This window comes from Perissodus microlepis, chromosome 5 (genome assembly GCF_051167445.1).
Source record: "Perissodus microlepis isolate ML-2025 ecotype Zambia chromosome 5, ASM5116744v1, whole genome shotgun sequence".
Taxonomy (NCBI): Eukaryota; Metazoa; Chordata; class Actinopteri; order Cichliformes; family Cichlidae; genus Perissodus; species Perissodus microlepis.
Genome location: NC_140465.1, coordinates 31,327,399 through 31,350,002, shown reverse-complemented (window position 1 = coordinate 31,350,002; position 22,604 = coordinate 31,327,399). Strand labels below are relative to the sequence as shown.

Here is a 22,604-nt window from a genome sequence, read left to right as displayed (position 1 = left end):
TAATTAGATGTGACCAGAGTTCAGTAGTCATTAATTTACATCGGTGTTCAAAACATTCAACATGTTGGGACATGAGATCACAGTTCATTATTGTGCCACCATGATTTTTTTTCCATTTTCTTTTTTTAATTTTCTGGACTACACAATTCATGTGGATTTTGATTTCCAACAATTGTTGCAAGAAATAATCTATGAAAAACAATCTCATTTTCCCTGGATGATTGAGCATGCATCAAGATATGAAAAACTATATATACTATATTTCAATATCTTACCTGCTCTCTTTAAGAAAAATCTAACAAACTGATAGAAGACATTCATTCAGATTTTGGTCCATACTGACGTGATAGCATCACACAGTTACTGCAGATTTGTCGCCTGCTTCTTTAAAGCAATACTGGAGACTAATAATATCACTCGCACAAGAACTATGTGTACTTTTTACTAACTTTGTCATATTTTGCTGACAATAGTTAAGTACTTTTGTTTTAGTACGGTGCATAATGACGACTTGTACGGTTGATTTGTTTTTATTTGTTGATAATGTACTCGTTCTAGATGTTAGCACTCATTCCACCACAGCGGGTGACAGCAGGTAAACTTAGAAGCGTAACTCTTTAGGCTGAAATTAAAACCTGCATGCGTAAGCCACGTCCTTTCGCTGGATTCAGGTTTCGTGAAAAACGCAGGTGGTGTCCCCACCAGCCCTGGGTGCACCCCGGCATCACCCACCCTCCACCTCCTCCCTCTTCACCGCCGGGCGGCTATGCAGAGGCAGTGACGTCAGCAGGCTGTCTCTCACTCCCTTCCTGCTGCATCACAACAGGCGTTAGTAGCTCGAGTAGCAGTAGTTGACCGGGGGGACGGGATATCCACCGCTGATTCATTGATAAATAAACTCTATTGACGCTGCAACACTCGACAACATCCTAACACGGGAACTGGTTGCAGTGCGATAATCCCGCTCCAGCTGTTGGGACATGGCCAGGCCGGAACAGGTTCTGCTCTTGGAGCCTCAGCACGAACTGAAATTCCGAGGTAAGAGGGGAGGGCCCGGCTGTGGCAGGGAGGAGGAGGAGTGGGGGGGACCTACCTCTGTCAGCGCTGTTTGGAAGGAGAGGGGGGCACTATTAGGGAACCCATACCGAGCGGGGCTGCAGTGCACATTTTCACAATATAGCCTTCATATGAAAAAGCGAAGGCTTCCCTGAAAGGACGGCAGGTCAGCTGACAGCTAGCTGCAAAGCTAGCTGGATTAGCTCTCAGCGGCTAGGTTAGCCAGGCCCTGTCACACATTTGACCTGCACCAAGTTCCTCTAAAGCGGGTTACAGCTACTAGACACGAAATGTTCACCCATTTAAAAATAGCAACTATAAAAAGATGACACAAGCATAACTGCTCTTTTAGTTCGCCACCTTTCATTGTCCATAAGCTGCAACATCCTTAGCATGTCTGGCTGGCTAACATTAGCTCCTCCTCTGATTGGCTGCTCTGCTGGCCAGCCAGCTGTCATTTAATAACTTGACAGCTCACAGGACGGAAAAACTGGGCGACCTGTGCAACTTAATATGATTTCAACTGTGGGTCGTTAAAATTTCCTCAGTCCTTATCGTTTGGACTTTTGAATCAATAATAGATGTCTTGGTGAGACTCGGCATTTGGCTGCAAAATGTCACATTTAGGCCCAGATAATGTTACATAAACACATATGGTACATTTGTACCTGCTTTGGAACAGATTCTGGAGTTCCTGCCATAGTTTGAAACATTAAATGTTTTACTTAAAACTAAGACGCTGATAAATGTAATATTTATACTTGTTTTAATGATACCCTGGTCTCCCAAATGCCTGTATGGTCAGTGTTATTTGTTTAAGAGACTTAAAGAACAACAAATTACACTTAATTGTCTTAGCAAAACCAAAAAATAAATTAAATGCCAACCTTTATAATATTTATCACTGAGCTTCAGTGTAGTTAAATGACCTGCAGCCCTCAGCAATTTACACTTTAGCCACTGTTTAAATCCACTCAAAACTATCAGTGCTTGAGCCAGCAATTTGTTGAAGATAGTAATGCCTCCACTGCACACTTGTTAACTGCTTAAGCATTAATATACACTTTTCACTGTGTTAGCTATGATAGGCTCCAACCTTCCCGCAATCCTAATTAGATAAACAGTTTAGAATGTAGGGTGAGAAAATAGACACCAAAGTGCATTAGTTGTTTACACGTTCGCCCAATAAGTGAAAGATCCCTGGGGGTTGAGTCAGCAAGGGCATTTGGTGTAAAAACTGCCAAATCAAATACGTAGAGCTACTCTCTGTAACGACCCTTTGTGAGTAAGAGAGCAGCCGAATGCTGCTTTTTCGTCTTCCTCTTCTTCAGTGTATTATCATGCTTCCATCACAGCCACTTTACAAGAGCCAAATAGAGAAATTGTATTTAAATATTGATTTGTTGTCACTTTTACAACTTTAGTCCAATCTGCTCAAGAAATTTCATGGAAAGACCCAAAATTAAGAATGTGTTAGTCCACCTCTCATTAGGTCTTTAAATTTCCCAGCCTGCTATTTGGCTCTCCAGTTCCTAGCTTCAGCTCCATTTCATCTTAATGACGACGTGATTCAAAAAATATTTTTAAAAAGGGTACACAAATACATAAGTAAGAAAAACTGATTCAGAAGTATTTAGATTTTTGAGTCAACGAGGTTGGAAAGCTTCTTTGTAATGATTTAGGGTAATATTTAACTACAAGTTCATAGTTTTAAAACATCGTACCAAGGGGTTTGGCTATTCTTTAAAACCTCGGTCAGATCCGTACCTCGGTTCTGCTTTATTGGAGATGAATAATAAAGAATAGAGAAACTTATTTTTACCATAGAACGTATCACCTGGTTGTGATTGGAACATGAACAAAAAGTGAAAAACACCATCATTATCCTGCTTTAACCATTCATATGGTTGTCGTGCAGTACAGTTCAGTGATCTGTAGCACGGTGACTCCTAATTGCAGCTTCATTAATGGCTAAATCCAGATCATTGTCTTTGCTCATCCCATGGGAGTACTGAGCTAATACCATGATAGTTCACATAGTGGCAAGATATGCCTAGCACCACACAGCTGAAGCTCTTTTGAACCTCTACTCCTAATGTTTCCCATTTCAGCTGTTGATTGCCTTTTGGGGGGGAAGATGTGGGTCATATTTGCTGTAAGAAAATTCTCTCATAGATTTCCTTCGAGGATTTTTTTTGAGTTCTATGTCTCATCCTTATATAACCTCCCTGTTTCAGCTACAGGTTCATTTGGTTTACTTGTGACTATTTACACAACTGTGATTCTGTGTATATATATAAGTGACCCAAAATAGACTATGTGCATCAAAGTAAAGCATTATGTCACCCAGTGTAACAATGTGTCTTATTAACAGATTAAACTAGAAACTCGCTATCAATTGGAAAGACTGTTGCTATGGTTACCTAGAGTTGAAGCATTGGGTGGATGTTTGGGGTGTTCGTTTGTTACATGACTTTAGTGGACACACATCGCTTTTGGTAAATTCCTTAGCTAGAAAACACAACCTGTAAGGAAATGTAAGAAAAAATATAAGAAAAATAAAATCTAAGTAAAACTGAACAAATAAAGAATCTCAGTAAATAGAAATCTAGCAGAATGAAGTAAAATAAGAGTCATAATAGGTATAAAAAATAAATACAGGTATTGTGCTAAGATTTCCTAGAGAAATTGTTCCAGCACCTGTTCAGTAAGTGGTGTAGGTCCATGTGTAAACTAGTTTTTTGCATAAATGTACAAGTAAACTGAAGATTAGTGCAAAATTAGTCCATGAACCATTTATATGTATCAAAATATTTCCTTCATTCAAACTGTATGTAGCTAAATCAATTGCAGGGAAAATCAGTAGGTCGGCAGTTTGTATCCCGGTGCAATCAGTTTTTCCAGTATTTGGTTGAGGGGTTCAGTCATCTTTAATTCAACTCTGTCTTTCATCAGTCTTCACTTAACCTTAGAGATCAGTTCTCTTTGGAGGCCAAGCCATCTGTTGCCGGACTCCTCAGATGATATATCTTCATGGCTTTTTGTGATGATTGATAAGAATCTGAACCTGAAGCCTGAAAGAATCCCACATTACTGTATAAAAGTGTCTAATAACTGTTGATCTTAACCAGACAGAAGAAACTGTGTCTTATTGTAAATGAAAATACCACAAATCACATGCCTAGATGTAGGCATGCAGTGTGAAAGCTCAGGAAATACAGAGTGGTTTTGTTAGTAGCAATTTGTCTCTGGTTTTTACAATCTCTAGAGTAAATGCTCTTAAATTCTAGGCACTGGACTTTTTCATTTCTACCCATTTGAATTTTTTGTCAGGGGTAAGGGTAGCAAACCACCCCTTGGTTTTTATCTCCTACTTATAAAATCCAACATTGCATGATGACAGCTTCAGATATCAGCTTCTCATTATAGTTTTTTTTTTTTTTTTTAAACGACCATTTGTGGCCTCTGTGAGTTGGACACTGTCCTGAGAAACCTTCAGGAAGTAGTAGATCAGGTGTACAGTAGTCAGTGGCGTGAGTCCCTTTCATTAAAAGCCTTTAGATCTTGAGCCAAGCTTGTGAAGCTCTGAATTTCCTCTCTGTTTTTGCTCAACAGGGAGTGGAAGTGTCAGTTGCTCTCAATGTTTGCTGAGCTGAAACTTTACCTTGAATCTGGTGTATGTGCTAATTCTGAAATAGCTCCGTGTTTTCATACAGGGAGTTAGTGTGCTTCTCTCAACTGCAAACTTTACCATTACCATAATGGCTACTGTAGGGGACTAATTTGTAGTTTCATCAGAAAGCTTTACTTGATAAAAAGGCTTTTGCGATTGGTCAATGTGGTTTGTAATTGTTGATCAAAATCACAAGACGGAAGACTGTTTTGGAACTTGGAAATTAGCTGGTCAGTAAATGCTGGTTTAAAAGTCTGCACTTTCAGATCGTTTATTGATATATTTTCATCCCTCTAACCATGATATGTATAATAGTAACTATATCTATGACAGCAAAGTGAGAGGAAGCATTGTCTGCAAATAAATGTGGATAGACATGGTCATTTATGGACATTCTTTGCTAATATGGTTTTCCATGATACTGTAACATTCCATTCCATTAATCTTGCTTTCCATAAGGCTGACTGTAAAGTGTGTGGTATTGGCAGCATATTTGCTAAGTTTGGGAAGTCATGCAGCCATTCATCATTGCCCCTCGCCTGACCATGAATTAGCACAGCTCTTACTCAAGCTACTAGGGAAAATACAGGCATTAGTAATGCTTCCAGTTAGGTTTTTGTCCCATCAATGAAAAAACGGGGATAATTAATTGCATATAAACCTGTGACTCTCAAGCTATACAAGAAATGATATTTGGTCAGTCGGCAACATCAGAAAGGGCTCACAACCTGCAATATCTGCAATGAATATTCTTGTTATATCAAAGAGACTAGTGATTAAACAGTAAGGCTTTCTTCAGCCTCACTGAATAAATCATGTTACATTTATTCATTTCAAGACTCACTGTAGTCACGTGCTAGAGCTCTGGGATCCACCCATATTTCTGTCACCAACATCAAAGTCAAAAGAAAACCTTAACACTGAAGTAGATCTTGATTTACTCTTCACGTTGGGATGAATTACAGTTTTAGATGCTGCTTCCTCTCGTGGTGACTATAAAATGAGAAGGCAATAACTCTACTTATGTTTCCTGCTCCTGGACTCTATACTAAATCAGTGCATGCATGGTATATTTTATACAGTGATTCAAATAATTCTGTTTCAGCAAACATTGATTATTGTTTCAAGGCAATAACTGAGTCACTCGAGACATTCTTTGCATAAACCAGGACAGCGGATTGGAAATTTCTCACTAAATGGCAATATGCATGAATGAATTTGATGTTTAAATGTGTGTATGTTTGAAAAATAATTATTACAATAATCCTTGCAAACACTAAATCACTGCTGATTGGTTAGAATAAAATATAGTGTAGTGTTCAATCCAATATTTAGCTTCTTTTTTTTAAAAAACGCATCATATCTGACAGGACTGAGTAGTATTTAAACTGAATAATTAGTCTGAAGATAATTTGTTCTTAAATGTTTTGTGTGTTGGAACAATTTTCTCTAGTAACTGATCACTGGTGCACATCTGCTCTGAACATGCTGTGACACAAATCTACAATAACTATGTTACTTTAAATTCATACAGCTTACTGGACTGAGAATATGCTTTGAGATATTGTTCAAGCTCTGCACGTTAACAACATAACACCCCACACCCCCGAATAAAAAAAGAAATATTGCCTGACTTAACAAACTCACTATTTCACTGTTTTAGCAGAAGAAAACAATAACAGCAATATTCGATAAGCTGGGGAAGGGTGCAAAAAGTTGTCTTACAGACTGTTCTTAGGTAGCTGTTATCTAACCTATTTAGCATATACTTGTTTAGGAGCAACAGTCTTCAGGAAATTCACATAAAAGTCTGTTAGGTTCTCAAAACCCCCTTAAAGTATTTTAGGGATTTCCTTGGGGGGGATCCCCTCGTTGAGTCATAATTGAGATTTGGGGCATTTAACTTGTACAGAAGTCAAATTACTGAGCTCTTTTTTTATTTGTATATTATGCATTTCCACTTTCACTTGTCTTTTCAGTTTTCTTGCACCATGTAAATACATTACTGGGGCTAATTGATTGATTGCTCACAGCTATATAAACTTGCTTGTTATTCCCCTGCTTTTCCACCCCTTCATTTCATATTACTCTGTCAATTTTGGACATCGTTTATTGTCCAGAATTACCTTCACTTGTGTAATTTCATTAAAAAAAAATGCTGGAAGCTTTACAAAGCAGTTAAGATGGGGGAGAAACTGTAACAGAAAAACATCTCTGGAGTTTTGGAAATACATGTGCAAGGAAGAAAAGAAAACAAGTTAATAATGACTTAATTTTACTTGAATAGCCTTGAATTTAATGTTGTTAAGCAGAAAAGGGAAAGTGTGTAGCTCTGCAATCCAAAGGAATATTTTAAAAACTTCTTCCATGCTTCTACTATAACAGTTATAGAGTAGTCCATTTCAGACTTGTTCACACTCTGTGTAGTCACTTTAGTTTAGCCTGATGAATTGAATGGGCAGTTATTTACACATCTGTGCAATCTAATGTCACACAGATTTTGTATGGCTTTGTTAGGCTAACGATCCGATCTCTCCCTGTGCATACCTCTGTTGGTGATGCCTGGAAACTTCAGAGCTACAGTCCATGAGGAAAAGCAGCATTATTTTCTAATAGGTTGATGGCAGCCAACAAGGCAAATATTGTGCAGTGTCGATCAATGGAGGTTTCTCCATTATTGATAAATGTGCAGAGCTTAATGCAGCCACAGAGATGTGGCCTGCATCTCCAATGCTGGCTGTAATTAGTTAAATCCAAACTGCATTAGCTGCTCTGTTTTAGATAATGCAGTAGTAGAAGATTTATATTTATGTATGATTTATTTTGTATGTACAGCGTACCTTTCAGTTTTCTATTAATTGAATAATTGTTTTTCTTAACCATGAGGGCAGTGTAGATAAGCTCCATTAGTTTAATTGGCATGAAAACTATTTTTATTCAGATTATGTCAGGTCAAATGAAAAAGCTTTTACGTTTCAGGCAGCCGATTTGTTACATCACATTAGACTTTGATAGACCACATTCGAATGTCTCACACATACTCACAGCTATTTTCCTCTATTATTTACTTTGTTTCAAAAGGGTGCAGTCAGCTTGTTCTTGTTTGTATGTACAGTGTAAATGTGCTTCTTGGCACAATCTTTGGTAAATATTTATCAAAGAATAAATTGGTTTGTAAATTCATAGTACAAGGTAGTGCAACTTCCCAGTCAAGTGAAACTCCCACGCTTGCTTCTGCGTCGATGTGCCAGTTTAAGAAAATTACATTTAAATGATTGTTTCTCAGAAACAGTCACATTATAGTTTCTGTTATCATGTTTTTTCCTCACAGTGTTGCTTCGTCTGTGCAGTTGATGTATCTTTATCACTTGGCTCATTTGATTTCATTAATAAGTTGCTTTCTCATTGTCCTTATTTATCCAAAGACAGACTTGTCAGTCTTGTCAACACCAGTTTTTAAGTGTCCACTGTGTTTACTTTCCGCACAGGTCCATTCTCAGACGTGGTCACCACAAATCTCAAGCTCTCCAACCCTACAGACAGGAATGTGTGCTTTAAGGTGAAGACGACAGCGCCGCGTCGGTACTGTGTGCGGCCAAACAGCGGAATCATCGATGCAGGCACCTCAATCAATGTCTCAGGTAAGGATTCAGGGAAGTAGGACTGAGTTAAGTTTATTCACTCGCTGCTAAAAATGGGGTTAGGGTTAGCCTGTGATAAAATGACATGTTAGATCATCTGTCTCAAGTCTTTTAATGGATTGAACAATCATTGCTGCTTATGTGTGAACTATACTGCTGGTCTGTATACATCTGGGAATAATTGGGATCATTATTCTTTCAACAGAGCACCTAGTAAGTTGGGATGGATGATTCTTATACTTCTTAAGAAGGATAGACTTTATACACGGTAACTTACAGAACTCATTGGTTGTCAAGTCAGTATGAAGGCAGTGTTATCCATATAATATATAAAGAGATTTGTTCTTGTTACATGAACTTAAAACTGCAACTGCGTGGTATTCCTCCCTCCTCCTTCCATTTTGAAGAAAGCAGGTACTGGCTAATGTTTCCATGTGTTCACCGTCTGTCATTTACAGTCCCAGACTCATTTTACAGTGCACCCTATCTGGTGTCAACAACTGCAGACTGTGTCAGTGGTGCCTGCAGTCAGCAGTGACAAACCAACTGAGTCCGCTCTGTCTGTTTCCCTCATTTTCCAGCCTTGTTAGCCTGAGAAGGGTCACAGGTTAGAGCCTCAAAATGAGTTTGCTTCTCTGAGAACGTACTCACAGTGGCAGCTGTATAGGCATAGTCTGTGGTTACTTTAAGTCCTATGTCTTTAGGGAGTACTCAGGCTGTATCGAAGCAGGGTGTTTAACAGGATAGAACTGAGGCGTGGGCTGTATTGCAGGACATGTGGCTTTAAAAAAAGAAAAGTTGAACACATGCGTTATTTCAATGAAAAGCAGAGGATTATTTAAGATCTTACATACATATTGTAAAGTGATGAAATTTTTTTTCATCACTTTACATTTTGGATTAATTTTTTTCTTTTTTTCATTAGTATGTGGTTGTGTAGAGTACTAAATGATAGCTCTGTGGCTCTCCTGTTGGCTTGACATCTTTTATCACTGGAAGTGCCCATTAGTACAGTGCTGGTTTTGGCCAGTGCACTTTAATCTCCATTTCATTTTGGCACACAGAACACCACTTAATACATATGTTCTTTATTTATAGTTAAAAAAAAAAGACTTAACTAAATACTGCTCAGTAAACAATGCATGCTAATTACGACTAATTTACATGCCTTGTTGTGACTTAATACTAAAGGCAAAAAATGAACTACTATCAACAGATGTCATAGGTGCTTAATCCAATGTACAATCCATCTACAGTACATTTAGAAGCATTTCCTTTCTGAAAATAAGAACACAAACATTCTGCAAATTTTAACATTTCCATATATGCTATTTACAAGGTTAGTAGTTTGATTTATCTATTTGAAAGAAGAGACTATTTTTTTTACTTTTTAACCTCCTGATTTACTTTGTAAGATTTTCGTTTTAACTGATTTTTTTTTTTTACACATTACTGTGAATTTAAGTATACGTTAGTAGTGTTAGTTCACCCTAAAACACTGATTTCATTTCTTTAAATGAAACTCAGCATTGACTGAGACAGCTGTAATATTACAGAATAGTTTGAAATATAACTTCTGGAGTTTTGCGAGCAGTTGTTAGCTGAATGTTGACATTTTCAAAGGGGGTATGAATAAGCATAAGCCAGAGTTCACAGTTTTCAGTCATTTTGAGGTGGTGGTATTACAGCCATGCACCAGCGCAGGCAGCAATGAGCAATATGGCTGTTGAACTCAAGAAATTCAAAAAATGAAACACAATTAAACCTCAACTTTCAGATTTTATGCTTTGTAAACCTCGAGATTAGAACCGTCGTGTTTTGTGTAATAAAAAAATATAAAGAAGAGTTTTGTTTATTTTAAAGGAAAGCTACATGTCAGTGTGTTTTCTTCCTGGTCTTAAAAGCTCTCTGAAACACTGGACTGTTTAAGAAGTCGAAATAAACACTGCAAGTTGCTATACCAACATTACTAATAAGAATAAACTTTTCTCTATACTGAATGCATGAAAGGTCTCTCCCAAAATAACTTGCCAGTATCTGCACTGGCGATATGACCAAAATCTCATATCCGGATATAAGAATTCTATCGTCCGATAAGGATATAAATCACACAAATGTATCATTTTCTGTAAATTCTGTGAATCTCGGGCAGCTCGACTTGCGGGAAGTGTTTCCAGCTGCGCGTCATGTACCTGGAGTCGAGTGTTTTAACCGATGCATGAAACGATACATTTTTAGACATAAGTTGTAACGGCCGCCGTTTTCTTTGTGAGTATTTATTACACGGCGTGCTGCGGGGAACAGCCTGTTCTAACGTTTGAGTCTAAGGTTTATTTTTCGCACCTGGCGGCTCTTTTTTACTTCTCATGCGTAAATAATCTGCTCTTTCACGTGATTCAGTTTATTTTGAAAAGTCTCAACAGGATCTTGAGCTTTATTGTGAAAGGTTTATGTGGAACATAAACAAGCGGACACGCGATGCTGTTACCGTCGTTGTTGCTAACCACAACGCATAAAAACAGGCGCTTGTCCGTCCATAGTGTGGTTATATAAAATATAAGAGAAAGAGAGAACTTTAAGAAATTAATATAGCCACTACAGTGACCATCAAAACGATGAAAAAATATTGCCGTAAACAGTTTATTTTGTGACACGACGAAACAAACAATAGTGTAAAATGAAATGATAGACGTTTTTATATCGTCATCCGATATATATCGTTATATCGAACAGCCCTAATCTGCACTGAGGGACAAACTCAAACATTTAGTTCGTGTCACACTCCTATAGCCTCTGTTTAAGAGGACTGCAAGTCATCTGTAACTTATTTCAGTCCAGTTTGTCTCGTATTTCCAGGATGTGCACAATAGTTGCACAGACATCCTTGTATACCACTGCATACCTACAAACCCATGATTTGCCATTTGTTGGCTTAGCAGTGGACTCGCAGTGCTTTTTGAAGCTCAGCTTTGCTGTAACTGTATATGTTGAATGTAGCTACAACCACAGGAATGTTTCTGGTCTTGATTGGTGTTATGTAGCAGTATCCAGTGGAAAAATATCTGGTATAAATGTTTAAAAAATCCTCGAGTCCACAAATATTGAGCTTGTTGTGGGAATATGTCAGAAGTTCTCCTGACATACTGGGGACAGAAAAGCAAAATACCTTCCCACAGTAAAACAAATAACAGTTTTGTTGTTGCTGCTGTCCGAATTGGTTTCATTAGATTGTCTTGTTCTCGTTTCCTCCATGCCTGTGTTATGACAGGACATGAAACTGAGTCTCCAGTCAAGTTCTCATTCATTCAGTAGTGACACATGGATTTGAGCGTTTATGGCTGTGATCTTTTCTAATATTCACATGAGCTTGTTACCTACCAAGAGTCTTGTAATTGAAGTTGGACTCTAAATAGAAGCTGATTCCATGAAATATGTGGTGGATTGAAGTGCTGCTAATGTTGGGATATTTCTCACTGTGATATACACATGGTGGTGTAGTCAGTTACTTTTTGCTTTTGAAATATATTAAATAAGACAGACCCAAGAGAGCACAATCAGGAGTAAGAGCCTGCTAACCTGAGAAGTCTGAATAAATATACATATTTATTTATATTTTATGTGAGTTTCATCTTATATGCTGGTAAATTTTCCCTCTTGGCTTCTTTCTCCACAACTCCCCTAACTTAGTTCTCTTCCTCACTCCCACGCTCCCACACCATATTGTCTCAGTAGGTTTGGTGATCTTTGACAAGGTCTTTGTGTTGACTAATACTGAACAAAGTGGCCAGGGAGTGCCCTGTGATGTGTCAGGCTTCTCTTAATGAGATTATAAAAGGTTGCTGTTATAGGTAGAGGGTGTAGTAATGAGCTTGTATGATCATATATCTTGTTTCATATCATATTGTTTTAATAATGTTGTTGGATTCACCTCATTTATCGTCATAATTTTTTGATCATTGCTGTGCTTAAACTTGGATATAATCCTCTATTTTTCTGGCCCACCTTCTGTTTCTTAATCTTTGTTTTATTGCCAGACAGCTCTTTTTGTTTCTTTTTTTTTTTTAAACTGTTGTATGCTGCAGATAATCCACTTTTTAAGGGGCCAGAGAAGTCTAGTATATTACACTTACTGAAACTTACTGGCTTTTCTGCTTTTTTTGAATAGCATATTTGTAGACTAAGACCAACAAATACATTTTACACCAGATGAATGAGTAAACCCCACTATAGTTACAGGAGCCAGTAGTTGCTTGTAACTCTGGTGTGAGCTGGTTTTCTCAGAGGACACAATTAATTAGTGACAGGAGAAAATTTTTTTTAACCACCTCTTTTAACTTTCACCTCTCTAATGGTTACATTCATCATCAACAAACAGGCTGGCAATTACCCTTCTGTTTGACCGTGTTGATTACAATTAGCCTCTTTGAGTTTTATAAATTATTGCCCAGTGTGAAGAATACTAAATCATTCCATTAGCAGAAGTAGCTCTTGGTGTAAAGGTGTAATCAAAGGGGGTAGATCAAAGATGATTTAAATCACTTTTTCTCCTACTGAGGCTGTGCTTTTTTCCATCTCAAGCTTTGACTCAGGATCATTTAATGTTATTCAGCATTGCTTAAAGAACTTGCAAGCTTTCCTGACTCTATTTTCTTGTATTGTCCCCTTGGACCCAAGGTAGATGGCTGTGCAAATTGAGTCTGACTAAAACAGGACATTCTCAATCTGTTCATGCCGTCTGTTTCTGATTTGCAATATTGAGCTACACTGATTGCTGTAATGGTGCACTACATCACTGAGGTTTTTCACTCTAGGGAGACTGGGGATGTGCCACATCTGAACACTGCCCTGATAGCTAGGCTGTTTGTTTCTAGGAAAAACCAAAGAATCATGCTGGCATTGTACTGATTTAAAAACATCTTTCAATTATATTGGGATTTAAAACCTGTAGTCAAAGGAGGAAAACATTTCCCATCAATAGCCATTTTCATCCTCTCTGCAATTCAGTCCCCTATACTAACATAAGAAAGGGATTGCTGTACATCATTGTTACAGCTCCTCTCAGTGACTGGAATAACATCAAATGAGCCACGAGTGGCTGTGAGGACTGATGTGGTGATGGGCTAAAGGAGTATTCCAGCTCCACACCTGCTTTCTGTTAGGCTGATATGTAATGTTAAAGAAGAAAAAGACAGAGTTGGATGCTGTTAGAAAAATTACCCCCGAGGATTTTTGTAGATCTGTCAGTGTTTCGCCGTCATGGTAACATGAAGAAATCCTCTTTAGCCCCCCCCCCCCCCCCTTTTTTTTTTTTCTTCATCATGGGCAAACTCAGACACCCTTTGCTCAGTTTGACAAATACACGAGATGCACAAGTATATAAAAACTCAACGTTTTCTCTCTAAGCTGGGGACTGAACATTAGTTTAGACAGAAAAAGTAACAAAGTTGGGAACCAAAATTTTATTTATTTATTTTATTGCCATACTTCACTCATAAATCATAATCTCTTCCTACCTGTCTGCGGAAGTTCCTGCACGTGATTCAAACAAGAGATGTGTTTTCCCAGGTCCCTTGGGGATGGGAAGTGGCAGTGAGGTTTGAAAAATGGGGAAATAAAACTGAGGTCTTCGCGACAAAATGAAACGATAGTAATCTTTTTGGGGATTTCCTGGGGTCTGGGCTGGAGCTTTGGTAACTTATCCAAATTTTTCCTTCTATAAATAATAATTCCTTCTTTAATGTTGTAAAATTTTTCCTTTCTTTGCTTTCACATGCGTGTTAATTGCAAGAACCTTTTCAAACAGCATTTTCTTCTTTTTCCTTTTTATTTATTTAGTTTATTGATACTAGAGAGTCTTATAATTACAAGACAGTACAATTTAAAGAAAATATTCAGAAACAAATTTTTGGAAGCAGACTAAATGTTTTTACTTTCTGTGCTGATATTAACTTTCTGTTTGTATTTCAGTTATGCTGCAGCCTTTTGACTATGACCCCAATGAGAAGAGCAAACACAAGTTCATGGTTCAGTCAATGCTAGCACCTCCTGACATGACTGACATGGAGGGAGTGGTGAGTGTGTCTCATTGTTCATAGCTTTTAGCATGTGCTTATTTGTACGTGCATGCTTTAAAACAGAAATACTTTGTACATAGATGCATCACAGTTATGCATATATAGGCATGTGATAGGATTAACCTCTTTCAAATATACCTGTTAAAATAAACGAGTCCTAAATTCAACATATGACACATTACACCATATCATTATTTAACTAAAACTAAACCAAAATGCAGAAGCAGTGTGTGAAAAACTAAGTACACACTTACTACTTTCATATGAATTTAGAGGGTAAGTAGCAGCCAGCTGTTTGCTAGTCAAATGCACTTGATTAACTGACTGTTATCGAGTGTGACCACATCTATAAAAGCAGGAGTTTTGGCAGTTTGCTGGTCAGCACAATGCTAGGGAGGAACAACCTGCACAAAACGTCATTTGGTGATAACCAAAGCATATCAGCACAAACACGTCATATCAACCTTCAGCCATAGTGGGGCAAGGGTTATAATTTGGACTTGTATTGTAACCACAGGACCTGTGTACTTTGCAGTCATTGAGTTAACTATGAACCTCTCTGTATACCAAAGTATTCCAGAGTCAAATGTGCGTCCGACAGCTCGGACAATGATCCCAAGCACAGCAGTAAATCCATGAAATAATGGCTGGATCATTGCAAAACCTTGATTCTTTTCTTTTTCAGCCAAAGTCCAGATCTCAGACTGAGTGAAATGTTGTGGCAGGACCTTAAATGCCTGCAAACCTCAATGAACTGAAGCAATGTTGGAATAAAAAATGGACCAACATTCCTCTACAACTATCTGAGTGACTGATGGTGTCAATGAATGCTGAAGGTTATTGCTGCCAAAGGTGGATCAACATCATGGGGTGTAATTAGTTTTTCACACACTGGTTCTACATTTTAGCTTGGTTTGTGTTAAATAGTGACACAGTGTAATGTGATGCTTGTGCCTGTGTTGAGTTTATATTCAAATAATTCTAAAACCTAGTAACATTTTAGTTTTTTATTATGTCCTAAAACCTTAGAAGGTGTACTTTTTTCACATGACTGTGCGTACATTAAATTTTACTGTGAAGGAAGAGGCTGTTAATCTACGCCTTTCCCACACTTAATGCAAGCCTGTGCTGCAGTGCTGGCACGCAGCAACAAAACACATTTAGCACAGTTTAGTCATAACATCATGTGTGGTCTGAGAGACATCTTTGTGATGACTGGCCCACATTTAAACACCTACATACTTGTGTAGCTATCTCATTAATATGACAACAGGCATCTTGCGAATTTGTTTTAATGTAGTGACACACATGAAAATGCATAGAATCAACAAGAGGGACGGTTACAATAGACATGCTGTATTAAATCAGAGCTTGAACTCTGGTGGGGTTTTGTGGGTTTTTGTGCAAGGTTGTGACTGTAACACAAGTTAGATGTGAAAGCAGATTTTTAAGGTGGGGGTTGTAAGAAGAGCACAAGTCCTGTTGGTGACATGCTTCTGTCAGTTGTTTGTTTGAAACAATATGTGGAGTCAGTGAACAATGGACAGACTACTCTCATAATGGTCCAGTTGTTGGTGAAAATATGTAAGATGCCCCTAAGCATACTTGATATTTAAAACCAGGGTGAGTCAGTATTGGATAAAGCAGTACTCAGAGATGCTTTGCCATACCTGGAAATTCCACACACTTTATCTAATCCCAAGAGAAGTGTAACTCCATTTGGTATGATATTTAAACTTGGGTAACTGGGATTATATGCTTGCTTGGAAATATTTTGAAGTTTTACCCGTCTGAGAATCTTTAAAGCACTAACATATTCTAAAAGATAACTCAAACAATGCGAAGACTTGGAAAACAAAACATGCATATGTGGTTATTGCCTAAAATGGACCATCAAGTTTCTCAAATTCTACCAAAACCTAGTTTAGCAAGGGCACATTGGCAAAGCTGCAAAGTGTGTTACTGTAACACACATGACAGCACTCTCTTCTGTCTAAATTAAATTATTATGCAATTTACTCTGAATAGTAATTGCATAATTATTCAGGCTAAATTCCTGGTTTTAATAAAACATGGAAAGAAAGCTGTGCCGAAAGAATACATAAAATGATTAAAGAGAAATTACTTCATCTGAGTGCTCTTAAAGATTGAAGAGCCAATTAATAAATACAGTGCTATATTCCAAGGACACATGCAGTTTATGACCCTTATCTTTGAAAACCCAAATTAATTCACAAGGACATTTTGTGTTAATGTCCACTTATTTGTGTATTTCTTTCTTTCTTTTTTTTCATCTTTTTTGCAACTCTGTCTTGAACCAAAGAGAGATTTAAACAAATTATTAATAAAGAATCAAGAATTATTTATTTGGCTGTTTAGCTACAATAAAAATGTCTTTATGGAGATGCAGAATTTAATTACATTTTTTTCCAAAAAGAGTGGAAATACTGTATGGCAATCTCACCTATTAAAACACACACACAAAGCCTATACATCTTTTCATCTAGCAGCTAGCTGACTTTATTTTACTCTGTTGCTCTTTTTCTGTTTTTATTCACACCATTTTTTAAAAAATATACTTGTTTATTAGTGAGGGACATCAATGCATGTTGTCCATATCTTTTTCTTTCTACCTTTCTAGTGGAAGGAGGCTAAACCAGAGGAGCTGATGGACTCCAAGCTGAGGTGTGTTTTTGAGATGCCGACGGAGAATGAAAAAACGGTATGCACACAGACCTATCCCCTTTTCTTACCATGCATGTGCTTTTGTCACCTGCAGATGTGATATCAGAAACAGTTCTGTTTTTATCATGTTTTTCATTATTCTCTAAGTGACTGTAATTAGCCCAAGCAAGAGTCCACTGTTTAATTTCAGTTGTGAGTATGTCAAACACTATCTGAAGTCGCTAGCCAGCTTTTTTTCCTACTGTGCAGCCTCCTTTTTTTTTTTTTTTTTTTTTTTTTTGTTGTTGTTATTTTTGTTTTGGTTTTTTTGTTAATGTGTCCCAATGGGAAGTGGCATTATATATTAGGTGGTGTTTCTTGTTGTTTTCCAGTTCCCCATCTTGCTATTGCTCTGCTGTATCTGCCTTCTTTATCCTGTATCTATCAGTCTTCATCTCTTTTCTTCTTTTTGCTCTCTTTTACCACCCCGGGTTTGTTCTTTTTATCGAGCCGCTTATGTTTGAACATTTTTGTAGCATTTCCCTCCTCATCATCTTCTCCATCTTGTCCCACTTTCCTCTACATCTCTCTTCCTGCCTCAGCTGCACTCATAGCCATCAACAGCCCTTCAGAGACTCTCACATGTGGTTTATTGTTGTTGTGATTCCTCTCAGACCTCATATTCCGCTCAGCTGCAGAGACATTATTTCGTCATAATATGAGCTGAGAGAATTCGCTCAATGAACACCAGGAGAGAAAAGGGACCTGTGGTAGTTGTTTTCAATTCATTATGAGCTGAGAAATACATACACATGTCTCCCAGTTGGCTCTGTACACCGCAGAGTCCGTTATGGAGAGATAATGCTGATAGAAACCAGCTTGATCCATTTACAAAAGGCACCCCTGTGTGAACTCTCAGACAGGAGAGGAGGTTTTGTGTGTGTGTGTGTGTGTGTGTGTGTGTGTGTGTGTGTGTGTGTGTGTGTGTGTGTGTGTGTGTATAGAGCAAGTCCTAAAATGTAAACACAAAGTTGTACCTTTGTGCCAGCAAAGACATCATACAGAATCACCATGGAGATATTTTAGCATCAACAGTCAACTTACTGCATTACAACTTTTCTCTCTGTAACCCACTTACAGCATGATATGGAGTCCAACAAGATGATGTCGTCCAGCTCGCTGAAGTCCGAGTCCTCGCTGCCTGTGAAGTCAATGAGCTCCACCCTTGATGACGGGGAAGTAAAGAAGATCATGGAGGAGTGCAAGAGGCTGCAGATGGAGGCTCAGAGGCTACGGGAAGAAAACAAACAGATCAAAGTGAGTAAAATGACTCAAGACTGTAGACTTCAAAGACACAGGTCTTTATACAGATATTAGGGGCTGCAAAGGCTTTACTGAAGGGAATCAGTTGGTAGTAAGTCCAGTTTGTCATTTCAAGCTCAACACTTTCCAGCGTGTTAGAGTGTTACAGTACAAAATGTCTTTATATTTTGCTGCCAAAGAGCCAAACAATATTTATTATAGTGGTCTTGAGCGAGTTCTCCAGGCTTTTGTTTGGACATTGGCTGCCTTTTCCAGTCCTTGTACCTCACCATTTTGATCCCAAACACACTGCACAAGTTTCAGTATTTCCAATTTTCCTAGCAAAATATGATTGGTGAATAATGGAAAGTGGCTCAAGACTTTTGCACGGCTCACAAAAATATCATTTTAGCCGTGGCTCAAGTGGGACATCCACTAATCACAGGGTTGGTTTAATCCCCCTGCTCCATATGTGCAACGTGCCCCCTAGATTTATGGACTGAATAATTTCCCACAGAGTTAACATGTAAACATGTAACTACAAATAGTTTCTTTAAAAATAATTTCCTAAGTCTTGTAAAACGAAGAGGGACAAACAGGTCCAGCTTCACATAAAGACTCTTGGGCATTGTCAACTTACAGAATATAATTATTTGTAGGTTTGGTATTAGAGCTTAATCGGGCCAATGAAAATATTTTGCTTTGAGGCTTGACTCAAAAGCAGAAAGTGATATTCTGCTGATTAAACAAAGAAAACCATCTCAGTCATCAAAATTAGCAGATGACATCACTGAACATCATGAATCACCTCTGTGTTGATTATTTTTTTGTACTGATTGATAGCTGATTGATGTTTACAATCAAGATAAGCTAATTAAGTAGAAGTGTTTAGTCACACAAAGCAGTGTCCTCCACCCAGGCCAGTAACTCACAATTAAGGTTTGCATGGAGTACAGCTGCTGATATCTTTAATCGGTAGCAGACCTCAGGGTTTAAAGCTTGTAAGCTCGCAATTTTGCAAATCAATGAGTATGCCATCAATCACTAGCATCATTGGTTTCAAATTAGTTTTTGTAAAGGTTCGGTTCAAAATCACACACACACACATGCACACACGCCTGCGCTACAGAGGTCCAAGAGTGAGTTGTCCTCCCTTCAAACACCACCGCCTCCTCCCTTTAAGTTCTTGCCAGAGGCAGAACGACTGTTGGCTGCTCCTGCGGCTGAGATTAAACTAACAGAGAGCCCCCCCCACCCGCTGCTGGGAAATGAAGTGTGTTAAACCCTGGCGCCTTGTGCGTTCCTCTGGGGGTTTGGGTCAGATGAGCATTTAAGCAGATCCGATTTCTCTGAGCTAATAAATAAATACTCTTATCTTATTAACTGATTGACAAACCAACCATTTCTTAACCCTTTGTTGTCTTTTCTTATTTCTTGTTTCCACATTCCTTTTTCTTTATTTCACTCACTCATCACTGCTTCCCTGTCATTCCCTTCCCACACACATCCTTTCATCATTTCATATTTATTCCTTTCACTCCCCTTTTTTCCCTTTCCCGTGTCCCCAATTCAGGAGGATGATGGTCTGCGGATGAGGAAGAGTAACATCATGTCACCTCAGCATCCCTCAGTCGCGATGAAGAAAGAGGAAGGGATGAGCGCCCGTACGGTGGCCCTCATTGTGCTCTTCTTTGTGATGGGCATCATTGTGGGGAAGTTGGTCTTGTAGAGCACAGTGCAGTTCGGTCGGCCGCAGCATGGGGATGAAAACAAACACTGGATTTGGAATTTTGGATTATAAAACGCCATATGTGCTGGGTAGGGGGTGGTACTAGTTTTGATTCAGTCTCATTTATGTAAAATAATTCAAAAGGTAATGTATGAGGAAAAAAATGAAGAAAAAAACAACTTGTCATGTTATGAACAAACCTACTGTTACAGGTCTTGCCTCTACGTAATCATCACATAGTCATTCTGGCTCTCTTCCCAAAGTTTCACATAATAGAGTTGACTGGTTCTGTGGGTGGGAGAATGATGGAAACATGAATTAACACTTGTGATTCAGACCAGTGGATTTTCTAGCACTGGCGAAGTAGTGTTGGTGCGATTGAGTCAGTTTGCAGTCGTGCAAATGTCATTCTAGTGTATTGATGTTTCTTTTTCTAAGCGACGGAGGCCAGAGCCAATGTATATGAATACAAAATCACCCCACTGTACAGTATATCCAGGTGTTCCTTCCAGCGAAACCCCCTTTAAGGAAGGGATTTACCAGAGAGATGATCCACACAGTTGGGGGTTTTACACACACACACACAGGGCTATCTCCTCCAATCAGAGGCTTTGTAAAATCAGCTCGTCTTTGATTGTATGACAACTTTGAGCAGTGTATGAAACACTATGCCGTAGGTGTTTTCTTTCCTCATGACCTTTTTTTCTTTTCACTCTACCGTATTTCCCTCACTTGTCACTCACTGCTCACTGTATCCTCCGACTGTCAGAGGGGGATGTGTTTGATTGCATGCGTTCACACGGAGTGTTGCATCTGGACTTTTGAATCTAAATTAGCTGCTTTTTATAATGGTGATAATATAATGTCATTTGGCTGTAGGTTTGCACAACTACATTTCTGATTTTTCTCTTTTGTGTTTTGTTGCATTTTTATGATTTTATTTTGAGTAATTTTGTTTTGTCATTAGGTTTGATGCATTTAAGAATATTGCAGCTACCTGAAATGAGGATTAGATCAGTCATGTAAATCCAGATGAAAGTCTTGCCTTGTGACCTGTTGGGGTGCAAGTTATTCTCAGGCCAAGTTGGAGGTGTATTATGTACAGACGCACATACACAAAGCATGCGTGCACATAATGAGAAACCACAAAACTAAAAGACGGTGCATGAAGGAGGAGTGGTTTTATGTCACTGACAACAGCAAACCACGTCAAGGTCCTCTTGCAATGTCCAAACACATTAAGCTTTGTCCTTTCCAGCTCTTTTCATTCTCTCATATTTTCCTTTAACCATACATTTGTTTATTTGGGGCAAATGTATGTCAGAGATCAGCCGAGTGTTTTAAGCTGCCTAAACCCGCTTCCCCAGTTGATGAGTTTATTTGCTTACTCACGCTCTGCAGGCCTCTGTTCAGTTTTTTTGGGGGGTGTTTGTTGAGCATTTTTCTGTCACTTAAAATGTTAAATCCTCACTGCATTTGAAGTTGTGTTCATTTTAATGCACTAAAGGTTACGAGTGTTTCTCCTTTGAACTTCCTGCCTCACACGATGTTTTCTTTGGTTGTTGTTTTTCCATGAAGCGAAAGGTGGGAAAGTATACAGTCAGCTATAGCCTTGAGGGGACCACATGATGACAATGTACTGTTTCCACAACCTTCAGAAATAATAATAATAATAATAAAAAAAGAAACAAAAAGCATTCTCAAATTGTTTCAGCTGCAAATTTGCATATAACACGGGAGAGCGTTTGTTATTCTGCTCTGCATTAAAAAAAACAGCTGGTCATATTTTGTATCCCATTTTCAGTAAACTGTTGAACAGACGCAGGAGTCCACTCCCCTTTGCTGAAAGATATCTACGGTTAATTTAGCTGGCGGGTAAGCGATTAAAACAAACACGTGTATGTTTTGACTGTATCTCTATGAAGTCGGTGGGTTGAGGATGACTTGCTGCTTAAAGGGAGGGCAAAGCGAACCTAAAACTAGTCTCATCTTGGGTTATCAGACCTGGGTCATACAGTGCTTGCAGAAAATTGTTCTTGTTTAGTGAATCCTGACTGGAGTATCAGAACCTTTTTACACAAGAAAAATACCCTAAAACATCAGAATAATACATTTATGTGACTGAAAATGTAACTTTACCACTGCCCCTGGTGCAGTAAACTCCATCAATTTGCTACTTCAAGGCGGGTTATACAAACAAAAATGATTATGTGTGAACACTAATCAATCCAGGCCTGGTCGTAAAACACATGACACTGATCTGTCCTGGAGCCTGACCATCACCGTGATCAATGTAAGCAGTTAAGAAACTGTTTTGTATGTATATAAATAAATAAGTCTATCTGAGAAAAAGATTGATATTCCTAGTCAAGTAGTCTCTCTGGTGTATAAAAATAACCCAACCTGGTTGGACTATGTAGCATCTTAATAAATTAAATGAATAAAGCCCCTAAATCACTGTGTGG

General features: G+C 38.4%; 1 protein-coding gene across 1 annotated transcript; it reads left to right on the top strand.

The window, feature by feature from the left end:
- Positions 1 to 787: 787 nt before the first annotated feature.
- On the top strand, positions 788 to 22,593 carry vapb (VAMP (vesicle-associated membrane protein)-associated protein B and C). The gene is made up of 6 exons (XM_084929385.1): positions 788 to 1,038; positions 8,218 to 8,370; positions 14,338 to 14,441; positions 17,086 to 17,166; positions 18,249 to 18,425; positions 19,984 to 22,593. The coding sequence occupies exons 1-6, from the start codon at positions 981 to 983 to the stop codon at positions 20,137 to 20,139; spliced, it is 729 nt and encodes a 242-aa protein (XP_084785511.1). The 5' UTR covers positions 788 to 980; the 3' UTR covers positions 20,140 to 22,593.
- Positions 22,594 to 22,604: the final 11 nt, after the last annotated feature.

What these genes read in the sequence shown, in the direction of transcription:
- vapb (XM_084929385.1), top strand. Translation starts at nt 981, where the DNA reads ATGGCCAGGCCGGAACAGGTTCTGCTCTTGGAGCCTCAGCACGAACTG. An exon ending in GCACGAACTGAAATTCCGAG is followed by an intron (nt 1,039 to 8,217) that starts GTAAGAGGGGAG and finishes CTTTCCGCACAG; the next exon opens with GTCCATTCTCAGACGTGGTC. An exon ending in CGACGGAGAATGAAAAAACG is followed by an intron (nt 17,167 to 18,248) that starts GTATGCACACAG and finishes ACCCACTTACAG; the next exon opens with CATGATATGGAGTCCAACAA.